This window comes from Polypterus senegalus, chromosome 10 (genome assembly GCF_016835505.1).
Source record: "Polypterus senegalus isolate Bchr_013 chromosome 10, ASM1683550v1, whole genome shotgun sequence".
NCBI classification, from domain to species: domain Eukaryota; kingdom Metazoa; phylum Chordata; class Cladistia; order Polypteriformes; family Polypteridae; genus Polypterus; species Polypterus senegalus.
Genome location: NC_053163.1, coordinates 131,244,586 through 131,267,388, shown reverse-complemented (window position 1 = coordinate 131,267,388; position 22,803 = coordinate 131,244,586). Strand labels below are relative to the sequence as shown.

General features: G+C 36.3%; 1 protein-coding gene across 1 annotated transcript; it reads right to left on the bottom strand.

Annotated features, from left to right (window-relative positions):
• Positions 1-550: 550 nt before the first annotated feature.
• sugp1 (SURP and G patch domain containing 1) lies at positions 551-22,246 on the bottom strand. Its single transcript, XM_039766657.1, has 14 exons — positions 22,177-22,246; positions 18,133-18,295; positions 16,792-16,889; positions 15,814-16,029; positions 13,130-13,253; positions 12,603-12,706; positions 11,015-11,138; positions 6,496-6,776; positions 6,142-6,248; positions 5,804-5,981; positions 5,395-5,501; positions 5,132-5,277; positions 1,470-1,599; positions 551-1,060 (listed from the first exon to the last, which is right to left on the bottom strand). Exons 1-14 carry the CDS (start codon positions 22,193-22,195, stop codon positions 1,034-1,036), a joined length of 1,824 nt encoding a protein of 607 aa, XP_039622591.1. The 5' UTR covers positions 22,196-22,246; the 3' UTR covers positions 551-1,033.
• Between the last annotated feature and the right edge of the window lie 557 nt (positions 22,247-22,803).

Sequence of the window (22,803 nt, the reverse complement as noted above, 5' to 3'; positions counted from 1 at the left end):
TTTTAATCCCCATGACAACATTCCAAACCTCAGGAAGAAGTTACAGCTGACCAGGAAATGGCACATCTCAGTTCATTATTAACATTCAATAGCTACTTACTTTTTCAGGCTTCCTGCACACATTAATGCTTCTACACTGTTTTGAAAACCGAAGTACTGTATATAAATTTAGCTGCTGAACCCGATCACTCCCAACATGGCAGAAGGCTAAGAAGGAAAACCTCAGAGTTTACAATCACCAAAAAACAACCATAGAGACCAAACCTTATTTACATTCCAAAACAAGACAGTCACCTTTTATATAACTCCACAGAGCAGTTCAACCCCCAAAGGCTTAACCGCACCATGTATTTTGTATGATGGTGTTTTTTTGAAGGAAACTTCTGGAAGGAAATATCACCTAAAACACAAAGATGATATGTGAAAAGGGACCCAAAATAGTGCATCTCACAACAACAATACCAGGATCATTCTTGGTTTGAATTTTTGCATTTCCTTTCTTACATTTTACACAAATTTAAGGTAAAGCAGGAATGGAAGAAGCAGTCCATAATTTCAAAAATAAAGTTTTATTGAAGACAACAGTACATGCATAGGTTCGTAATAGGCTGTGCCAAGTAACAAACAACTCTTCTCAACCATGTTTTCATTATTCATTTCATATGACTGACTCTATGAATGAAGGCGAGTTGCTCTATGAATCTTAACTCACAGAAAAGAAGCCTAACTCAGACACTTGTGGCTTATGCATTTTACAAAGGAGAATATTATTAATGAATTATTTACAAGTAAAACAGCAAATTTCAAAGTCAGTCACATAATTCATACACTATGGCAATTGTGGATGAGAATATAGTTTGAAAATTTACAGAGATATCTTCAGAAGTGTAGGACAGAAGTTGTAACAAAATCCTTCAAAAGCTCTTGGAAACTGAAGTGCTGCTGGTCCATTCCACAAAGCAGCACACAACTGTTTGCGACAGTAATGTGATCAATGACATACAAAAGAAACAGAGCACTGATAAACTTCTATTCAGTAGTAGGGCCGCCTCGGATTATTCTGGTGGGGAAAAAAGCAAAAGTAAATAAGAGAGCGAGAAGATGATGTCATTTACAAAACCTTCTGTTACAATTTCAGCTCTGAATAACAAGCCCCTTCGGCCACTCGATATAAAAAGACTTTGGTGATCAGAAGATGGCCTCCATTTTAACACATTACATTGGCAGAGGAAGAACCGGACCAGAGGGCACCACTAGCATTGTCTATATTCTTCTGTCTTTTACAAAACAACACCTTAACTTAGAGGCAATAAAACAGGATTACCCCTGGGGTCCCCAAATATTTTAACGTTGACAGTTTTACTTTGTTGTTACAATAGGCATTTATAATAGACATTGTGCTAAATCTAACATTAACCCAACCAATGTGGATGTTTGACCAGAAATAAACTCTGCTGCATCAAACTTACCAGAGGATTAGGCCTGAAACGATAAGCCAACATCATCCTCTTTCGGAATGCATCATATTCGTCATCTTGCTTTGTGAGCTCTGCTGGTCTGTCTACTCCAAAACCAGCTCCATCCACTGCTGTTGTTCCTCTGAAGTGGGAAAAAAATCCACAATGCATATGGTCAGGAGTAAAAACAAGCCAAGAACTTGAACACAAAGTGAATAACTACTTGAATATCCACTACCAGAAAAATACATACTGCTCAAAAAAACTATAGGAACACTTTTTAATCAGAGTATAGCATCAAGTTAATGAAACTTCTGAGATATTGATCTAGTCAGTTAAGTATCAGAGGGGGTTGTTAATCAGTTCCAGTTGCTTTGGTGTTAATGAAATTAACAACAGGTGCACTAGAGGGGCAACAGTGAGACGACCCCCAAAACAGGAATGGTTTAACAGGTGGAGGCCAGTGACATTTTTCCTTCCTCATCTTTTCTGGCTGTTTTTTCACTAGTTTTTCATCTGGCTACAGTCAGTCTCACTACTGGTAGCATGAGGCGATACCTGGAACCTACAGTGGTTGCACAGGTAGTCCAACTTCTTCAGGATGGCAGGCACATCAATACTTGTCATTGCCAGAAGTTTTGCTGTGTCTCCCAGCACAGTCTCAAGGGCATAGAAGAGATTCCAGGAGATAAGCAGTTACTCTAGGAGAGCTGGACAAGGCTGTAGAAGGTCCTTAACCCAACAACAGGACCGGTATCTGCTCCTTTGGGCAACGAGGAACAGGATGAGCACTGCTAGAGCCCTACAAAATGACCTCCAGCAGGCCAATGGTGTGAATGTGTCTGACAAAACGATCAGAAACAGACTTCATGAGGGTGACAAGTGGGCCTGACGTCCTCTAGTGCCTCGCACCCTGGAGCTCAATCGGCATTTGCCATAGAATACCAGAATTGGCATGTCCATCACTGGCGTCCTGTGCTATTCACAGATGAATGCAGGTTCATTCTGAGCACATATCACAGATCTGAAAGGGGTCTGGAGAAGCCGTGGAGAATGCTATGCTGCCTGTAACATCGTTCACCATGACCAGTTTGGTGGGGGGGTCAGTGATGGTCTGGGGAGGCATATCCACGGCGCGACGCACAGACTTCTACAGACTAGACAACGACACCTTGACTGCCATTAGGTATCGGGATGAAATCCTTGGACCCACTGTCAGATCCTATGCTGGTGCAGTGGGTCCTGGGTTCCTCCTGGTGCACGACAATGCCTGGCATCATATGGCGAGAGTATACAGGTAGTTCCTGGAGGATGAAGGAATTGATACCACTGACTGGCCCCCATGCTCGCCTAACCTAAATCCAATAGAACACCTCTGGGACATTACGTTTTGGTCCAACCAATGCCGCCAGGTTGCACCTCAGAATGTCCAGGAGCTCAGTGATGCCCTGGTCCAGATCTGGGAGGAGATCCCCCAGGACAGCATCCATTGTCTCATTACGAGTATGCCCTGATGTTGTCAGGCATGCATACAAGCACATGGGCGCCATTCAAACTACTAAGTACAATTTTGAGTTGCTGCAATGAAATTTTGGCAAAATAAACTAGCCTGCTGCATCATTTTTTCACTTTGATTTTCAGGGTGTCTTTGAATTTAGCCCTCTGTAGGTTGATAATTTTTATTTCCATTAAATGATGTGGCATCCTTTAATTCCTAACACATTACCCAGTCTACAGTCCCTGACAAAAGTCTTGTCGCTTCTCTATTTTGTAGAAACTAATGCTCTTAACCTGACTTTTAATTAATCAACTGGTGTTAGAAATAGCTCATAAAAAAAGCTAAAGCCCTCCCAAATGATGTTTAATGCACTGAAATAAATTAGTTTCACTGAAAAAAGACTTATCATTTAATCAAGACAGAAAGGTCAAATTTGGGCAAGACAAAAGTTTTGTTGCCTATACAGAAAATGAACAACTTTACTGCAAATCCAAAAATATGTCAGCAAATTAAGTAGAGGTGCTGTGAGATCCAAATATCTTGTATGACTTCCATGAACTTGAAGGACAGCATCCATGCAGTTTGGCAAGGATTCATACAATTTATTGATGAAGTCATCAAGAATAGCAAAGAAAACAGTCTTGCATGCCTCCCAGAGTTCATCAATATTCTTTGGTTTCGTCTTCCATGCTTCCTCTTTCAACCTACCCCGCATATGCTCAATGATGTTCATGTATGGTGACTGGGCTGGCCAATCCTGGAGCATCTTGATCTTCTTTGCTTTAAGGAACTTTGATGTGGAGATGGAAGTATGCAATGGAGCACCATCCTGTTGCAGAATATGGCCTTTTTTATGGTTGGGAATATAAGAGGTAGCTAAGATTTCTTGGTATTTTAGACTATTGATGTTGCCTTCCACCCTGCAGATCCCACGCATACCCCCATACTGGATGTAACCCCAGACCACGATTTTGCCTCCACCAAACTGCACTGTTTTCTGGGTAAATCTCGGCTCCATGCGGGTTCCAGTAGGTCTCCTGCAATATTTGCAGTGACTGTGGTGTAATTCAACAGAAGATTCATCTGAAAAATCCACCTTCTGCCACTTTTCCAGCATCCATCCTTTTAGCAGGCTGTGGGCCTTGGCAAATGCCACACGGTTTTTCAATTGTCTTTTGTTTAGTGCTGGCTTATGGGCACTGATTCGATCATGGAGGCCATTTCGAGACAGAATCCAACAAACTATTCTGGTTGACACAGGGACTTCAGGTGACCAGGTCTCATGGAGCTCTGCTGCAATGGAAAATGGGCTGGCCTTGGATTTTTGAGCCAACAAACGGTCCTCTCGAGCAGTTGTCTTGCGGGGTCTTCCTGACCTGGGCTTGTCAAAAACGTCTCCAGTCTCTTCAAATCTTTTTTTTATCCTCTGAACTTGACGCTGAGACACATTGAAGGTGTTTGCCACATCAGCAGTGGATTTGGTCTTCAGTCTCTTGATAATCAACACTTTAGTCTCAGGGTAAATCTTAGGCATGTTTGCAGAGGTCTAGTTGCAGTTGATGTGAAGGTCTAGTGTACCGGGGTTCTTTTTATACACACCTGAGACCTAATTGATCCATTATTAGTCACAGGTGAAGCTCATATGACAAGGCGACAACACTTATGTCTTGCCAAAAATTGATTCAATCGGCTTTACCAAGCTGTGAATATTAGAATACTTTTTGTCAGTTTCGTTTTGCACTGAAACATTATTACAAAAGCTGATGGGATTGAAATGACCCATTTCTTGTAACAAAATCTTGATTAGAAATATATTTTAGTGGCACTTCAGGTCAATTTGTACACAAGCGACAAGACTTTTGTCAGGGACTGTATATCAGTATAGATATCTAGCAGGATTTTTTTGTTTTTTTGGACAGTTGTCTTAGAATTAGAGAAGAGGTGCTAGTGCAAGTCCTAGTCAGCAAACTTCAGTTGGTGTACAGTTTAATTAAGCAACAGTAGGACCCCAAAGATTGGTATAATGAAATCACCACTCTCAATTTAACAGAGCACCATGACATAGGATAATATACAAAATTAAGCTCTCATCCAAATTAAACATCATACTCCCATGAATTAAAAGTAGACAGAATTGGGAAACACAACTGCCCACATAATTCCAAAAGGAACTCACCTAGGTACTGGATTTTTGATTCCTTGTCCATCTGATCCCAAGCCATCCCCTTCTTTCCAGCCCATTTTCATTAACATTTTGAAACCAATGTTCTCCACTGTTAGTTTAAACTCCTTGTACTCAGAGTAATCGGGCTCTCTGCCCTCCTATAAGGTAAAGTAACAAAGAAGCAGAGAAAGAGTGGCATGATATACACTGCCTTCACCTTTTTTGGAATATAAAAAGCATTAACTCCCAAGGTTAAAACCACATGTCAAACTTACTTTTAGAGCTTTAAATGTCTCCATGAATTTTTCCAGCTCATCAGGGGGAAGAAAGTCACCAATAAAGTGTTTACCTTTACCCATTTCTGTCAGCTGCTCTGCCCACTCTGTAGGCAGGAAAAGGCAGTTACAAAAATTAGATTTCTCCATGACAGTTTTAGTTACAAATTTTCTTCTTCTACACCATGACTGCCACCTACCTTAGCCAACATTCTAGATGGCCCACATGGAGCTAGCCCAGAGATGTTCCTGCTCCACATAAAAATGTTCTGGCAAGAGCTGCTAACTGGACATTTGTGGATTACGTATGCCTAACTCTAAACCACTTTGAATATGTTATAAATGTAAATTGTCAAGAAACACTGTAATTTGTAAAAACCCGGCGCTCTATAAGGGTTGAAAGATGCACCTCTAGTCTTCTCCATTTCCATCTGACGCAGACGATGCTCCCAAGTGCCTGCTTCTTGGTCAATATCCTCATCGCTGTCATACTCATGCTGGTGGTCCTTGACTGCTTTCTCCCACATTAGCTGCATTTCCTGCATGGCTCTCTTGTGTTTCATTATCATGTCAAACATCTGCTGCATCTGGGATGAAAGAAACAGCAGCATAGTGGAATGACAAGTAAAAAGCAGCATTTTAAAAGTTAACGGATTCTTTTTATAAGTTAAGGGATGTTCTTGGTGGCAGCCAAAACATTATACATGAAACCTAAATGATGACAGTAGTGAAGTGTTGCTTTCCTACCTCCTGCTGCTCCTTTAGCTGCCTCTTCTGGTCTTCAGTCAGTTCAGTCACTCCCACCAGACCAACAGGCTTTCCCTTCTCATAGCCAAGGCCTTTCAGCTCTTGAGCTACAATTTTAAAAACCACATATATAAAAAAAAACATAACTTAAGAAGCTTCTCACGGTAGATGTCAGATATACACAATATTTTGGGTCAAAATGTCAAATGCATGAAAGCTATTCTCAGTTAAATTATACAAGTGGAAAGCAAGGCAAATTTATCTTATTGTTACAATCAAACTGACTGGTACTAAGGATTGGAATGGTATACTTCATTTCATAATAACAAAAGGTAAGTTTGCTGAATGACGCACCAGTGAGCACTGGGCTTACATCTTCTGGTGGCACAACAATGGATGGAATAGGAATGTCCACTTTGTCATCCTCTGCTCCCCAGCGACTTTTTCTCTTTTTCTTAGAAGCAGAAGATGTAAAATCTGAAGGAGCTGGAACAGCAGCAGAACTGATCTTGTGTTTCTGTCCACCAAGAGGCTCTTTACCACACGTTTGACTCTGCACTTTATTGGTCTGGCGAAACTCCTCCACCTTTCTCCTGTAGAGCTGATGTTCTTTGGAATCTGTCTCATACAAAAACCTGCATAAAGCAGAAAAAGGATTATCATCCTACTCTCTATGTACACCCCAACACAGCACATTAATAAGGCTATAAATTCTGTATTAATTTATTTCTCTGCTCAGATCTGTTTCTAGCTATTTTCAATACCTTATAATTCTTTTTCCTACTATGCAAAACAGATGACTCTAAAAAATATTAATAGAAATAATCAATAATTCATTAAAAATACACTCCAGCAGAATTAAAAGAAAAATCCACCAGTTCTATTTGTTTAAACATGTTCACTCAGAATCTACAGCAGTACACTGCTAAATGTATAACAAAAGCTATTAATGAGGTGTGTCCAAAAAGAAAATAGCTTTTGTAAATGCAGAGGGAATTTGGAGAGTATACTTATTATTAAACATTATAAAAAAGTAAATTATTCTAACTCATAACAATTCACAAGGTAATTAAATGTAATATTTGTAAAGCAATAGCCTATAAGCACATAAAGTGTAACCAAGGTTTTCAATTAAATATGAACTGATCAACCCCCACAACTAATGAAAACAATATGCAAACCATTGCAAAGTCAGTGACAGCTACTAAACCAGTTAATTACAGAAGGATCTTGGGTTATTAGTAAGCTCAGTTCCTGCAGATGTTCATAACCCAGTTTGGTTTGTAAGTCTGAGCTTATACTGCATAATGTACAATAGTAAAACATCTACAAAACTACATAAAAGCTTGCTACTTATTTTACAGAAAAATGTTTCACACTTAATAAGATTACAACAAACCAATATTACTGTACATCAGAAAACAATTTTAAAATAAGTCTCAATCACGGTTATGCACAGAATGTTGACCTTGTGCAATATTCTATTGTTTAGAATAATGATACATTACCTCACGGGGTTGGAAAAGGCTTAAAGATATAAAAACCCATCACTAACTGACAACTGTAAGACAAAGATGGTCTGTGCTGAGGGATCACTCAGGGAGTAGCGTCCACCTCCTACTGGCTATGATTCATGAGATGACAAGGCTGTGACACACACTTAAGACTATGGGAGTTATAAGCAATTTTACCAATTCAATAAACAGCCAATTTGTGATTTAGCTTCTTACCTATGATGGAAATTGTACGACTGTACACTCCACTTATTACATTCAGTGAAATATGTTATAATGTTAACAATCATTGCTGTGTATTAATCTGTGAAAAAACGGGTTTGTTTTGTTTATAAGTAAAAAAAACATGCTAGCTGAAAACTAATTTAAATTCAGTTGAAAAGCAAAAAATTGGGGTTTTATGTTCTCATTTGCACCTACTACATTGTGCGAAGTCAAGACTTCTGTGACCTGTCTGTACTTTAACTAAAAGCTATCCTTTCTGATTCATATAAAGTACATTACAATCCCACTGCTGTCCAAGTCATATGGATTTCATGAAAACAAGTTGTTTATCATTTTATTTAATAGCAAATATTTGCTTTAGTAGCTTGTTATGGTGCACTGGCAGGCAGTATGCTACAGTGATTATACCACTGGACTTTAAACCATAAATATACCATTTGCCTTACATGATGAATCAGAGCAAGTCCTGTTTCCTCTGTGTTATTCAACTGTAAAAATGATCTTTAAACAGTTGTAATGTATCCTTATCTCATAAGTCATCTTTAATACAGGCATCAGCCAAATATAGAGATACAAAAAATTGGGTGGATGAGTTGCATTAGCATTTTATAAATGACGCACTAGGGGTTGGGGTGCAGTGAAGTACATATAGGGAATATTATGATGTATTAGTAAATACGTACAATGAATAAGATAAGCAGAGAAAATTATGCCCCAGATTGACAGAAACAGTAATTATGTGTTTGTTTTCTCAGGGGAAAAAAATTGAGCTTTTATATTGCAGTTATGGAATTGTTATGAACTGAAACAGCTCTGGGTGTGTGCATAATGTATTTATGCTAGCTTTTCAGGTTTAAGACACATCAATACAGATAATCCAGAATTCTTATTTTGTGCACTCTCCTGATCAGTATGGTTGAAAAACAAAGAAAAATGAAAAAACTATAGGAAGCACTTTCAAACTTCTGTCATGATTTCAATATTTCAGCCTTGGCACTTAATAGCAAACAGAGGCAAAACAATGAATTATGTTTTTGCACAAAATTAATACTTTAAAGTACCAGACTCATGTACACAGTCATTAGTACCTGCTTCAAATGTCTTATTTTCGTTAGTTCCCACATACATTTTTGTATCTGTTTTTGGTGAGATTACATAGCAATTAAACAAATAACTGAACTGCTCAACATCTATTTGGCTCCGTACATGTGCATATAAAACAGCCTAGCCAAAACAGATTTGAACTAGCCTGTCTGGTTATAGAGTATAAGGAATTACAAAAACTTTGTCTGTTGAATTCAGTTACAATGTTTCTGCTGTGTAAACTTATTTGTTGGACTAACTGTCAAAAAGGACTTATAAAGTATCTATGTTTTTGTGAATGTTTCTAGCTGTGGTCATCACATCTATCCATTTTCTAACTTGCACATCCAGTTGAGAGCCACAGGGGCTGCAGACTTTCATAGAGCTCATGCACCCTGAACAAGTTCTGAGTTAACAATTAACTTAACACACAAGTCTTTGGGATGAGGGAAGAAAACCCATGCACACAGTAAACACAATCTAGGATGCCAGTGGAGTAAGGCAATAGCCCTAAACTCTGTGCCACTGTGGTAACAAGGATGATTGGAAATTGAAATGAAAATGTTCAAACTCTCTAACCATATCTGTGCCACTCTGTATATTGGTATGGTGTATTTTTAAGCTGGCTATCTAACTTTGTTATATATATGTATGTCACTTTCCAGAAAGAAGCTATTTTTAGTTGGATAGCTTCTACTGTCATGAATGAAATGGAAAGAAATATTTTGTTCAACGAGAAAAGGAATAATATGTTTTTCCTTTACAAATTTTAAACTACCGACCTCTATGCTGGATTGATAGCACTTTTCCCAATCGCTGGAATTGGCAGAAGACACTTGGATCTTTAAACATATCCTTCAAAAAAAAAAACAACTGGAGTGGCAAATGAATGCTGATTAATAATGCACAGAAAGGCAAAAATCGGCTTCTCCACAACCACAAAATAGCAAAATCAAAGGGAAAGTACAGAAGTGAGCACATCACAATAAACTTGTTGAGTTTCTATGACTGTTTAAAATGTTTCATGGTTGTAAATCAATTTTGCTGACCATAACCTCACTTCTCTAAATGCTGCCACAAGTTAGTATGGGTGGCGTCATGGACAATTCTTCTTTTACATAAACTGGGACACTGTGATTCTTTTGTGTTTACCAAGTGAAACAACTCAATGTAGAAAATCATGCTTAATTATTATGGCCAAGAATGCCATTTAATAAGAATCATCGACAAGAAGGCAGAGTTTATATGACTTTCAAGGACAATAGTGCAAACTAAGAGCAGTTTCATGTGTACTTTTTGCTTCAATTAGAAAAGCACAATTTGGCCTATGCATACAAATTCAATTTGGCTTAAGTCACAACATAGCTGGCTGTGCAAATGAAAACATTAAAAGGTAAAGTAACATTCATACAGCTTGTTAACTCACTTTTATAGTTACAGGAGGTTCATAGCCTATTCCAAATAGGAAAAGCCAGCACTGGACAGGGCACCAATCCACACAAAGTTTCATTTGGACACACATGAAATTGTGCACTTGACACCAGTTTAAAGCTGTTAATTAGCCTAACCTACATTTCCTTGGGGATATGGGAGGAAACCACATAGACATGGGGAGAATGTGCAAACTCTGTAAGTTGGGTGATTCGAACCCAAGATGCTGATCCATAAAGTAGCATTGCTAATCAATATATTATTGTGTGCCCCACAGGATAAAATAGAAAGCTTGTTATTAAAAAGAAGAAAGTTGGTGACAGCTAGGCTGCACAGCATGACAGAATAGTTATTTAACATGGAAGCTTTATCAGCTGTTAAAACCAACAAATGTTTAATATATCTGGCTTCTTTAACAACAATATCACAGCTCCACATATTTATGAAAGGTAACGAGTTATTTGAAGCCAATATGTTAGTAGTTTCCTTGCTACTTTAATGCAACTTGCTGCCAACAGAACCATTGACACATACTTGAACAAATAAATGCTTCAACACTTGAAAACCCAAGTCACAACTACCAGTTCAAATGACAAACCTATTTCCAAATATGAGCTTACCTGAAGGCAGGGTTCTCACGATTGTTCTGAATAGCAATTGCTTCCACTTCTGGCCCGCCATCTGCCACAAACCTGGCCAGTTTTTCTGCAACTCTGCGCATCTCTGGATCCGCTGGGGGTGAAACTTTAAGCAGGCTATCAGTACTGGGGTTCAAATCACACAAACACTCAATAGCCACAAAGCTTCTAAAGCAACCAGGTGATAAGAAAGGGGAGGGGAAAGGAGGCTTATTACAAAACAAATAGCCACACTTACATGCACACAACACACCCGATTCAGGAGATTCTCTAATGCACATTAATATACTAACTTGTGAATTTAATGTTGTGGCTGCTTCCCTTTCCTAGTCATGTTATGTACTGCTAAGGAATGTACAGTTTTTGTTTTCAATTGATATTTGTGACAATATTAATGATTGCGTGTTCTTTGTATATAGACTTTTCCAAAATGTACTTTTATACTGGAGTTATATTCCTGCATTTAGCTGAAATTATTCTGTACTAGCTACAGGTAAGTTCTTCAGAATTTCGCCTATATCTCCCTTACTGATTTATTCCAGTTTTATAGAATCTATACACTAAAGAGGAAAGCGAAATGTACAGAAAATGGAACTACATAAACAAAGTGAATCCAATAACTGGTAGTAACCTTGTACATTCTAAATTGTATACAGGCAAATCCCCCAATTCACAAATTTAACATTCACTGTTTCTTTTATTCATGTGTTAGCCATGAACAATTAAATGGGAATATTTGTGGAGCTTGCAGAAAGATAACAGAAACTCACAGATAATGCGTAAGCCAGAACATAAACAATAGTGAAAATGATTTGTACAAATACTACTGTTATTTAATATTTTTAATGTAATTGCATACTGAATCTTTAATATTAAATGCTATTTTTGGTAAAAAAAAAAAATCTGGAATCTTAGCCAGATATCTTTCACTTTCATTGCTCCCTTAGTTATTTAGCAGATCTGGTCATCTCCTCTAAGCTGGCTTGTACTCTGCTCTCTCCCACACCTGCTGGAAACCAGAGTAGAACTCTAGCCATACTTCTTAGCTCTTGCCTTTCTGTAGCTTGTGCTAACTTCTCACTTTCCTTTCTCCTTTCGTACCCAGTACTCTCCTTTTCATCTGTGTGACAGGCACAGCTGACATGCATGCCAGTGCTTGTAAACCAGCAGAGTAAGTAAAAAAATGAACAAAAAAAATAAATCAACAAATTTAACTACTAAAATATACAGCCATGACACGGCCCAGGAAAGAAGCCAAAGTATTAAATGCAAATTTTTACATTGACGGGGGGTCTTCTGTGTCTAACTCTCATGAATGTGAAGGGGTGACCTGTACCTGCCCAAGTGAAATTTTAAAACCACTACAGTGTTGCAGTTAATGTCTACTACTATTTTAAACTGAAATAGAAGTGGCTACAGACTGAACACAAAAAACAGACACGAAGAAAGTCACAATGAACTTGAAGTTATTAAAGGATATACTTGAGGAGGATGATGGGTTGGAAGAATTCACAGTTCTATAAACTATTAACCAATTTTCATGCACTTCTAGTTTCTATTATTCTCTTACCATCTGAAGAAGAGGATGATTCATATTTCTGGTTCTGTTTTCTCAGTTCTGCAACCTTGCGTCTGTAGTACAGATAATCACGACTATTCTTGTCATACAAAAATCTAGAAGAACAATTCAGACCACAATTATTACACAAAAAACAACATTTTGACACAAACACTGATTCATCTGTCAGGATCAAACAGATGGATTTTTCACTTGCTATGTACTAATACAAACTATTCACTGTGAAGAAACCATATCACCCGCCTATACACAAAATCATGGTTTCTAAGAAAACTCCAGATGGATATAAATGCTAATATTGCAGTATTAACAGATAGCAAGCACTTAGAAAGTGGAATATTTGCAAGAAACTCATTTAACATACATGCTGCACACAGCAGACAAATATCAGAGTTAGGAATTGCCATATAATGTTGCCTTTGGTAGGCCATCAATTTCAACTGTTGCATGTGTGCTTTAAGATGAATTGCACCTTTTTTTGGATGATGTTTTCCCTATACCAGTGCAGAGATACTCACGAGAATGCTGGATTGTCCTTATAATCCTCTTTTGCCTTCTGCTCCAGCTCTGGTCCCCCTTCTGCTACAAACTGGGCCAACTTCTCCAAGATAGTGCGGGTTTCACAGTCCTCTGGGGGGGAAACTTTAAGCAGGCTATCAGTACTGCGGTTCAACTCACACACATACCTTCAACAGCAGCCCAAGGGGCTCTAGTGATGGCCCCTGGCAACAAAGGGCAGGAGCCAATTAAAAAGAAAATAACAGCCAAAAAAACTAGCATTACACTCTCTAGTACCAAATAACTCATAACTTACTCAAATTATGATGTATTTAATTGGGACCACAACTAAGCATTAACTAAATTATGCACTATAACTTTTTAGAAGTTTCCAAGCCAACCCAAACCGAGACTACAAATTGATACTCCTGGTATAATTGTTTAAAGATATTAAAATAATACAAGAATTAACATGTTAGATGGAATTATGTAGATAAGGTATAGAATAAAGTGAAAACAGATATATTTTAGTTTACATGTGTGTATATATACGGTTAAAATTCTTCAACTCCTCACCAGTGTTGTCTTTTCCTTTAGCATTTCACATTTAATCTGCACTAATTATAAAGTAATTCTCAGCTGAAAAGTGCTTAGGAAGCATGTTTGATATTAAAAATGACATTTGCTCGTTTTATGCATATTGTCTTTTGTCCTCTGTGACACTTCCATAAGATAGCTGTTTCCTATGAATATTAAATATGCTTATTTATTAGGTAGAAGAAAAATTATTATGGATGTGGTAGAAAGCACCATCTAATTTGTGCAATACAAAAACATTTTGATTATTGAAAAGTACCTTACATCCTGAATAAAAAATATTAGTGAAGTCAATTCACTATTTTCATTTAGATATTTGAAAGGTACAAGAATTTTGATAATTCAGATCAGATTTTTATTTCTACTGTAAAAGCCCTGTGCTTTTTTCTTTCATCACGCTGTGCCATATACTAAAGAGTTCCTCTAGATTTTTATTGCATTCTCTAGCCATCAGTGACTGAGCTGAAATGTATTTATTAATTATTATATATATATTTTTTTTTTACACAATAACCTTTTCTTCATATAGCATGATTCCTTGAGTGTGTTGTGGAGTGGGGTCCTTTTTGGTGATTTTATATTATAAATAAACCGACAGGGATCAAAATCATCATTAGTAAGCTGCATAGAATTTGAGCAACTCTTCATGGAAAATTTGAAGTGCATGGGTATTTCTTTTACAATGCACCAGTATGCAAAGCTACGTATCACTGGACCAAACAACAGCTATAAATAATGTAGGTATCTGCTAAAAGCTACATAATATGATTTTGAATAAGGTTTCTTGGAGCCAAAATGAGAAAAACAATCGATATATATATGTATATATATATATACACACACACACACACACACACAACTTCGATAATCGGTCAGGGGTTAGAAACAAGGCCACGACGGATAAGAGAAAAGACGGATAAGATAACAGAACAGCTACTTTAAAAAATTATAGACAGTAGATTAGTTTAGTGAATAGTCGTATTTATGTACAAAAAAAACTATATTAACAAAATTAATTTATATAATATTGTAATGACCAGCGTTATAAGCAATACAACTCAGAGGTACTGGAGTTTTCTGTGTTTTACTTGGGGGTCTTAGTTCCATAACAAACGTTGCCTTGTCTTATACTCCGTTATCTGGGTTGCAGAGCACATCTCTAAAATAATAACAGAAAGCTTTCCCTACCAATAATTATCTCCTGCCATGTTCTGTCTTTTTCTATACAGAAAATACTCCTGCTTATTGTCTCTTGACTCCATACTCAAAACTTCCTTCTGCAGCACCTTTCTTTTTCTCCTATCTTCTCCTGTCACTTTTCTCCACAGAACAGAAGCCCTTCACCCAGTCCTATCACTTACACAGCATTCAAGGGAGAGTTGCTCTAATTTGTATAGCTTGCAGCATATCGTGCGTCAGTAGTAATAGGTAGACGCTGGCATGTGTAATGTCGTTTTTTTTTTTTTTTTAATTACTTTTTGCCCTGACGATTAATGGAGTATGATGGTTAATTGATGGGTAATCAAGGTTTAACTGTATATGTGTATACATATGCATACACATGCACAATTTCTTTAACGCATTGGGAAATTTTCTTCATATATAACAGTTTGGTGAACTTTTCTACGGAAAAATTTACCGTAACAATTAAGTAGACTGGAATTGTAGCCCAAATACGTTATTGACAAATAACAACAAGTTAAATCGACAGCTAATTGGAATAGCAAACTGCGTCAGTAATGCTTGTAGTCCTTGCTTCTCAGAAGACGACTTGAGGGAACAACTATTATATTCTAAATACTAATGGTCATATATTAAGATGAAGGAATTACAACAGTTTTTGTTTACTCATAGTACTGCCAAATTGCTTATTGTGGATATCCCTGAACAAGGACAAATTGTATACTTAGTCACACATATAGTTCATATCATATGCCTTTTACTGACATATATATCAAAAACAAAGAATGGTACTGCTTACAATAGTGAATACCTTAGGATTATTTCTAGTTGTGTATGGCTGTAAAATTAATTACTTTATATCTGAATAAGAGGAATCTCATTAATGTAACTCATTGTATGATGGCATTGTTTTTTTTTCTAGTACCTTTGACTTCAAGGAATTGTGCATCATCCGTCTCTTCCTCCTCATCATCATCAGGAGATGTAAAGACACTTGGCCGGCTAAGGCTTGGGCTCTGCTTGGCATGGGAGTAGCTTTTGATCTGGCTAAGCATATTGACAACTCCAAGGCCAGGGCGCTTCCCAATAAGAATACCCTTTTTCTGAGGCTGAGAAGCACTTGACACAACTGCGCTAGAATCTGAATTTAATTGAAGCAGAAGACATCAAATAGAAAAATTTTAGTTAATGAGTATTACTTTACCTTTGAACTTTTATTATTTGAAAAATATTTAATTAATTATATGGCTGTTATAAGACCAGACTTTTGTCAATGACAAAAATATAAAAATGTAAATCCATATAGTAATTTTAATCACTAACACTCAACACCACATGATCCCTGTTGATACTGCAAAAAAGCTGTCTCTGTTATTCAGTGCAAGGAGGCCTGTAGCATCTCACCATGTGCTTTTTCAAAATATAACTAAAAATAATAAACCTCTACAATATCCTTCTCCCATCCAAAGAGAACATGCCAATACACAAATGTCCCTTACAAAGACCACATTCTGTATAGAAAAGCACTGCTTCAAATACTTCAAGATTTCAGCTCTTTACCTATTAAATAATTGTCAGATTAATGTTCTGCCATAATGTACTCAAGGAAATGTCATCATCTTGTTGTTTAAAGTAAAAAAAATACTTATGCACTATTACTTTTTGAAAAGCAAATCAAATATCAGTTACTATAAATAATGCCCCATTTTCTCACTAGGAATTCTAGCAATTTTGGCACTGCCTGCATGGCATTATATCTCCTATTAATAATACTTAATCTTCTGTTAATTTATTAATCATGCACACTTCAAATATGGTGTTATATTTAATTGTTCTCTGATGTCTTCATACATCGCCCTGAGCACAGAAGGCCACTATGAGATGAACATTCTAGAAAACACACCTTGGTTTGACTTCTCCTTCTGCATCTTTAGGAACTGCTGCAAGAAGCTTCCATCATTTGCAAATTTATTAGATGATGACCCCTGTAGGTTCTCTGTTCTAAAAACAAATTTTGAAAAACAGATGACATGTGATAGCTGATTATACTGACTATTTTAGTCCAAACCTAAAGCTATTAATTAATTGAATATTTTATACATTATACAAGACTAGAACTTTCTCATTATATTGGGCTTTGTAGAACCTTAATCTTGAATGATTCCATGCTGGCAAAATGTGCAAAAACAAGCTCTCTCTAAAGATGTGTATTTTACACATCTTTTTACGAAGAACTCTTAAATCTGTCCCCAACATGTGCAGAAAAAAGCAACGTCATATACTAAATAATGCCACTGTTGTGGTCAAAATATTATCCTTAAAGAAAAAACGAAGATAACCTAGAAAACAAAAGTAAAATAAAAATGTTTTTTATTTCTCAGGCTAAATGAGAAACAACCATTAGTGAAGAAAACTGAATACATTTAATTTATATAATAATAAAATAAAAAATATGGATTTTTAAAGTACTTTTTTTTTCTTTTAGTACTGAGACAACATAGGAATTATTTAAATTAATGGCTGAATTCTTCAATAAAATGAGTAAATGATTCAACAAGATAGTTCAATAAAGGCTCAATGAAATTCTGCAGTAAAATAAACGCCATTTTATTTTTTCTTATCAAGCACAATACTTTCAATTCCCCTAATGCAACTTTTATGAACAGACTTAAACCACTGGAACTTGTACATGAATTTTTAACTACATGTGGAGTTCTTGCTGAGCTGTGGTGACTGGTATCTTTTTCAGTTACTGTTTTTGTACACCGAAAATGTTTTCTTGCTTATTGTAATTATGTGCTGATGGCACATACACTTAAAAAAACATTTTATATTGAAGTTTTTGTAAACTATACTAGGGTGTTCAATGAAATGTTATTGTGCCAATAAGAACAATATATACTAAATTACCTATTTCCATTGTGAAATTAGGCTAAGTAAGGATGTTTATCATATTCCTGTGCCTTGTCTTTTACTATTCTAATCAGATCTGGTTATACTCTAATTTATTTCTTATTCTAATTAAGAGTTTAATGCTGACTAAAGGAACATACACAAGCTAGCCTCGGATTGTGATGTCATCGGCTCACAGTGTTAGAAACTGCAAAGAGGATTCCCAAGCATGCCGATCAGAGGCCAAAGTCTTGAAAATTACAGGCAACACTGAAGGCACATTAAAACTTATTAGTAAGTTAGCATTCATATGACGATATCTATGTAAAAATCAGTAAATTCATATACTAACCTAGGAGGTGAAGAATTCTCAATCACAGGGATGTAATTTTTGGCCTTTTCTGCCATTTTAGCTTCAATTTCCCTTTTCTTCTGAGCAATAAGTTCCTCTTGCCGCAGAATATTCTGACTCATTTTGTTCACTTTTTTTGGGGCAGACCGCCATCCTGCTCGGGCTAAAAAATAAACATTGCCAAAAAAAAAAAAAAATATTAATAAAGGTAAATTTATTTTCACAGTCAATATGCTGATAACCTGTGTGGAAATATCATTATTCATGTTTTACAAAACAACTGTATATAGGAATTTTTATTTTTCTGGTGCCCCAGTTATTGATTTCCTTGGCTGTCTATACTTCTAGTAAAAGGTAATTGTGAGAAATGTTCATATTTTTGTATTTTATCAGGAAATTTGATGTCACGGTTTCTTGTATGTAACTGATGTAATCTTTGAGGTGAAAACCATGTCCGTAAAAATAATGTGTGTTTAGAGACATCACATATCCTTTTAAAGAATTAGAATTATGTGTATTAATCACTACATAGACAATAGACTTCAATTTACTAGTTGTCTGCTAGATGAGAGCATGAAATTGCACGGAAAACAATTGTGTAATTTTTTAGATGTCTAAATCAAAATTACATCCAAGTTAACATGAGAATAATAGAAGAGTTTACATGGCATACTAATTAATTATATTTGCCTCAAGATATTTTTCTGATATCTAGCACTGTTTCACAGTATAAAGTCAGACTATCATTCTTTCATATTAACTTTTTCTTTGTATTATCGTCAGCCTGAGAACAACACAATACTGCCCTTTGCTTCTGGCTAAAACAACCATGAGGTTCTAAACTGCTCTTCCTTAAAATGACCATGTGCTGAGACCATGTTCAGTCTAGAAATTTGTCCCATGTTAATGTGAAAACTCAGTAAGTACAGTGTAGCTGAGATGTAAAATACTGAGCAAATCGTTTACTCTGAAGGAAACACTATAAAGAAGAGAACCCTGGAAGTGTACTGTTAAGTTAGGAGAAAGCAATGAAACAATATTTAAACAATCATGGTTAAGCCAATGAAGCAGTGACTTAGAAAAACATACTATATATATAAAAGAAAAACTATAATTAATAACCTACATTATTTTAACTAATGACTCTTCAGATCTATTCTACTTTCAAATGTAAAGACAATCTTATGCTTTTCCTACAATTAACACTACAAAATATTAATAAACAATATAATAAAAGAGCTTTAATAAAAATATGGATATTTTAAGTTTTAATATATTATCCTGAGTAGTATCATTCCTTTCAAGCATATTAATATAAAATACATTAATATGTAGATTTGAGGTTTACCCTTAAAGAAATATAGTTTTATAAACCGAATGCACATTTGATATTCAAATGAAATTTCTTACTCTGTACAATTATCAGCACCTTTTTATAAGACATATGGCCAGATACACAATATAAAATGTGGCTGGACAGAAACCAACCCTTTTTAACCATAAACCTTCAATTTACATTCACGCAGACATAAGCAGATACTTAGAAAATCTCTTGCAGCATATGTTTTTGTGTTTTGCAACTAATATTTGATGGGTATCTAATTAATTTGCTGCAACTAGTAGAACAGACATTGGTGAACGGTCAGGTGCATGTGTATCACAAATTATGTAATTTGTTCAGTTTTCTATTAGTATTTTGTATTTTTATTCTGGTTTATTGTCTCTTGTTCTAATTCAAAGCTTTGTATTTCCTGTATTGTGTTCATAAGAATTATTTCTTCTTCTTTTGGCTGCTCCCGTTAGGGACTACCACAGTGGATCATCTTTTTTAATCCCTTCCTGTCCTCTGCATCTTGCTCTGTTACACTCACCACCTGCATGTCCTCTCTCACCACATCCATAAACCTTCTTAGGCCTTCCTCTTTTTCTCTTGCCTGGCAGCTCTTTTACCATTATTCTCCCAATATACTCAGCATCTCTACTCTGCACATGTCCAAACCAACCCAATCTCGCCTCCCCTACTTTGTCTCCCAACCGTCCAACTTGAGCTGACCCTCTAATGTACTCATTTCTAATCCTTTACATCCTTGTCACACCCAATGCTTAAAGCTTTGAAATCTTTTTTTTTTTTTTTGCCCAGCCCCTCCTGACTTAACGGTATGAGAAAACCTCCACATACGACATACCATATGACACATCTAGATGTCCAATTTTGCAACGTAGCAAGCTTTCTGGGGTTTCCCCATCTTTTGGTCACCTACACCCAAAAACCCTCATTTTAGGCCATTTTTGGGGCATATTTTATGCAGGAAATTACACCCTTATGATTAAGAGAAAAACAATTGGTATCTTCAGCAGAAATTATCAGAACGACTTGAAGCTGTGTATGACACATCAGCCGAACCGGAGGATTTGTCCCCTAAGGGGATACAAGGTGTCAAAGTTAGTCTTTTACACAAAATTTTGGAAAAAATGGTGGAGTGTCAATTTATGCTATTTCAAGACTGACGACATAAATATGATAATATTTTGGATATTTCATTCTTTATTGGTGGCCAAAGCCCTCCAGAAGCTACTCCCTGAAAATTAAAAATTATACATTTCAAAGCATAAGCATGTGGGGTATCACTTTCGACTACAGTATTTCAAAATCAGTGAATATTTTATTTTTTAATTTTTACTATTACAATAGAGAATATTTAACTTTTAAACATTGAAATTGATGCACACATTTTAATATTCCAAATATTCGATTGAACTATTCTTGTTTATTATATGCTTCTATCTCATGATGTAAATCTTCACATTTCTTATGGACAACCTGAGGTAGGGTGGCTTACATTCAATCAGACATCATCTTTACTTAGTGTTTAATGCAAGTATTATACTGTACAAACTGAGCTTCTGTGTATAAACTCTGAAATTTTATCTGCTGGACTGTACACTCTGTAGCTCTCTTGAAATAAAATGAATAAAATAAAGATTTCTGTGAAGGGCTTTGGCCATGGGAAAGGTGCTATATAAACAAAATATATTATTATCATAACTACAAAATAACTGTTTACATCTAAAACATATTTCTGGAACATATACCATAATGTGATATTCAGTATTTAGTGTGCAGTTTCCATAACTTTACTGACCAGTGACAGGTAAAGTAACTTACTTAGGATAAAATGGTAAATCATGGGTGCATTAACTCCACAGGGACTAAAACTGCACGTTCTAAAATATCTATGCAATGTCTTAGTACATTTAATGCATTCTTATATTTTCCTTTTCGCTTTTGTCTGACACCTTTTATCCACGATAACATCAGTAAAGTGTATGTTCCAATTTTCTGCGGATTTTCTTTGTACTGTCGGAGCACAGGAGGATTAAGAGACTTGGGTCACACAGAGTGTCACAGATGGGCATGAAATCGAAAACACTGGGGTTTAAAGTTCAACGGCTTACCATTTAGATCAGCATAGTTTGCCATATATGGGTACTTACATTAATTTTATAATAGCTTATTCTTATATCTTTTCAGCATTTTGGTGAGGTCTATCATGTTCTATTAGTAGATCTCTTTTAACTGTGTAATCCGATCACACTTGAAATTAATCACCGAAACGCTACCCTTGAGCAAAGCTCAATATTTCGGCCTTAAGATACACGCAATTTTGCGAAAAAGCAGTCACTGCACAAAAAGAAAAAACAATCTAGGCTGCCTGCATAACTCTCAGGCAACACAGCTAGGCTACGAGATTAAAGAAGTGCATGCCTTGATAGACATTACAAGTGTGAGGTTCAGAAAATGGAGACGTAAATTATACAACGCTAAAAACATCAATAAACTCTAGATCGCTTATTCATTCTCCCCCATCCCCCCTCCCCGACCCCAGACAGTGGGCAGACGTCACTGTTTCAAAAGCTTCCCAGAGCAGCGGGACAGACTCGGCTTCCGAGTATTTCACATCTTACACAAATAAGATAAATTAATATTTAAATAAAAATAGCACGAACTAAAGGGACTGAAATGCTTATTGCTAACAAACCAACCTGAACCGTCACCATCCATGGCTTTCGTCGGGGGCGGCGGGACTTACTGCACCTTCTCCCTTACTGACGCACTTCCGGAAACGTAATCCTCTCAGCGGGAACTGCGTCTCCCATCATTCAATGCTGTTTCCATGACAACGTGGCCTGACCAAGTCTTGCGAAGGAGCAAAGCGACAGTGGATGGAGGTAAACATGAGGTTCATAGGGTTCACAAGCGTTTATTCTGGCAACTGAAACATGAGTGATACTCTCATTGATATTAGTGTATTTTTAGAATACAACGCCAGTCTTATTATGCAATGATGTTGTAATCAAACAAGTACATTTTATTTGTAACACGATGATGTTGTAACCAAACAAGTACATTTTATTTATTAAGCACATTTGAAAACAGCATTGTGTTAACAAAAGTGCTGTACATATAAAAACCAAAAGGCAAAGTAAAGAACAACAAAGTTACAAACCATAAAACAATAGACAAGTTTAAAAACATACATCTAGATAAACTGGAAAGCTAATGAAGAAAGGTGCGTTTTGAGTCAACATTTAAAAACAGTAACAGAAGCAGCTGCTCTAACATTTAGGGGTAAAGCTTTTCTACAATCAGCCACTGCAAAGGGACAATCC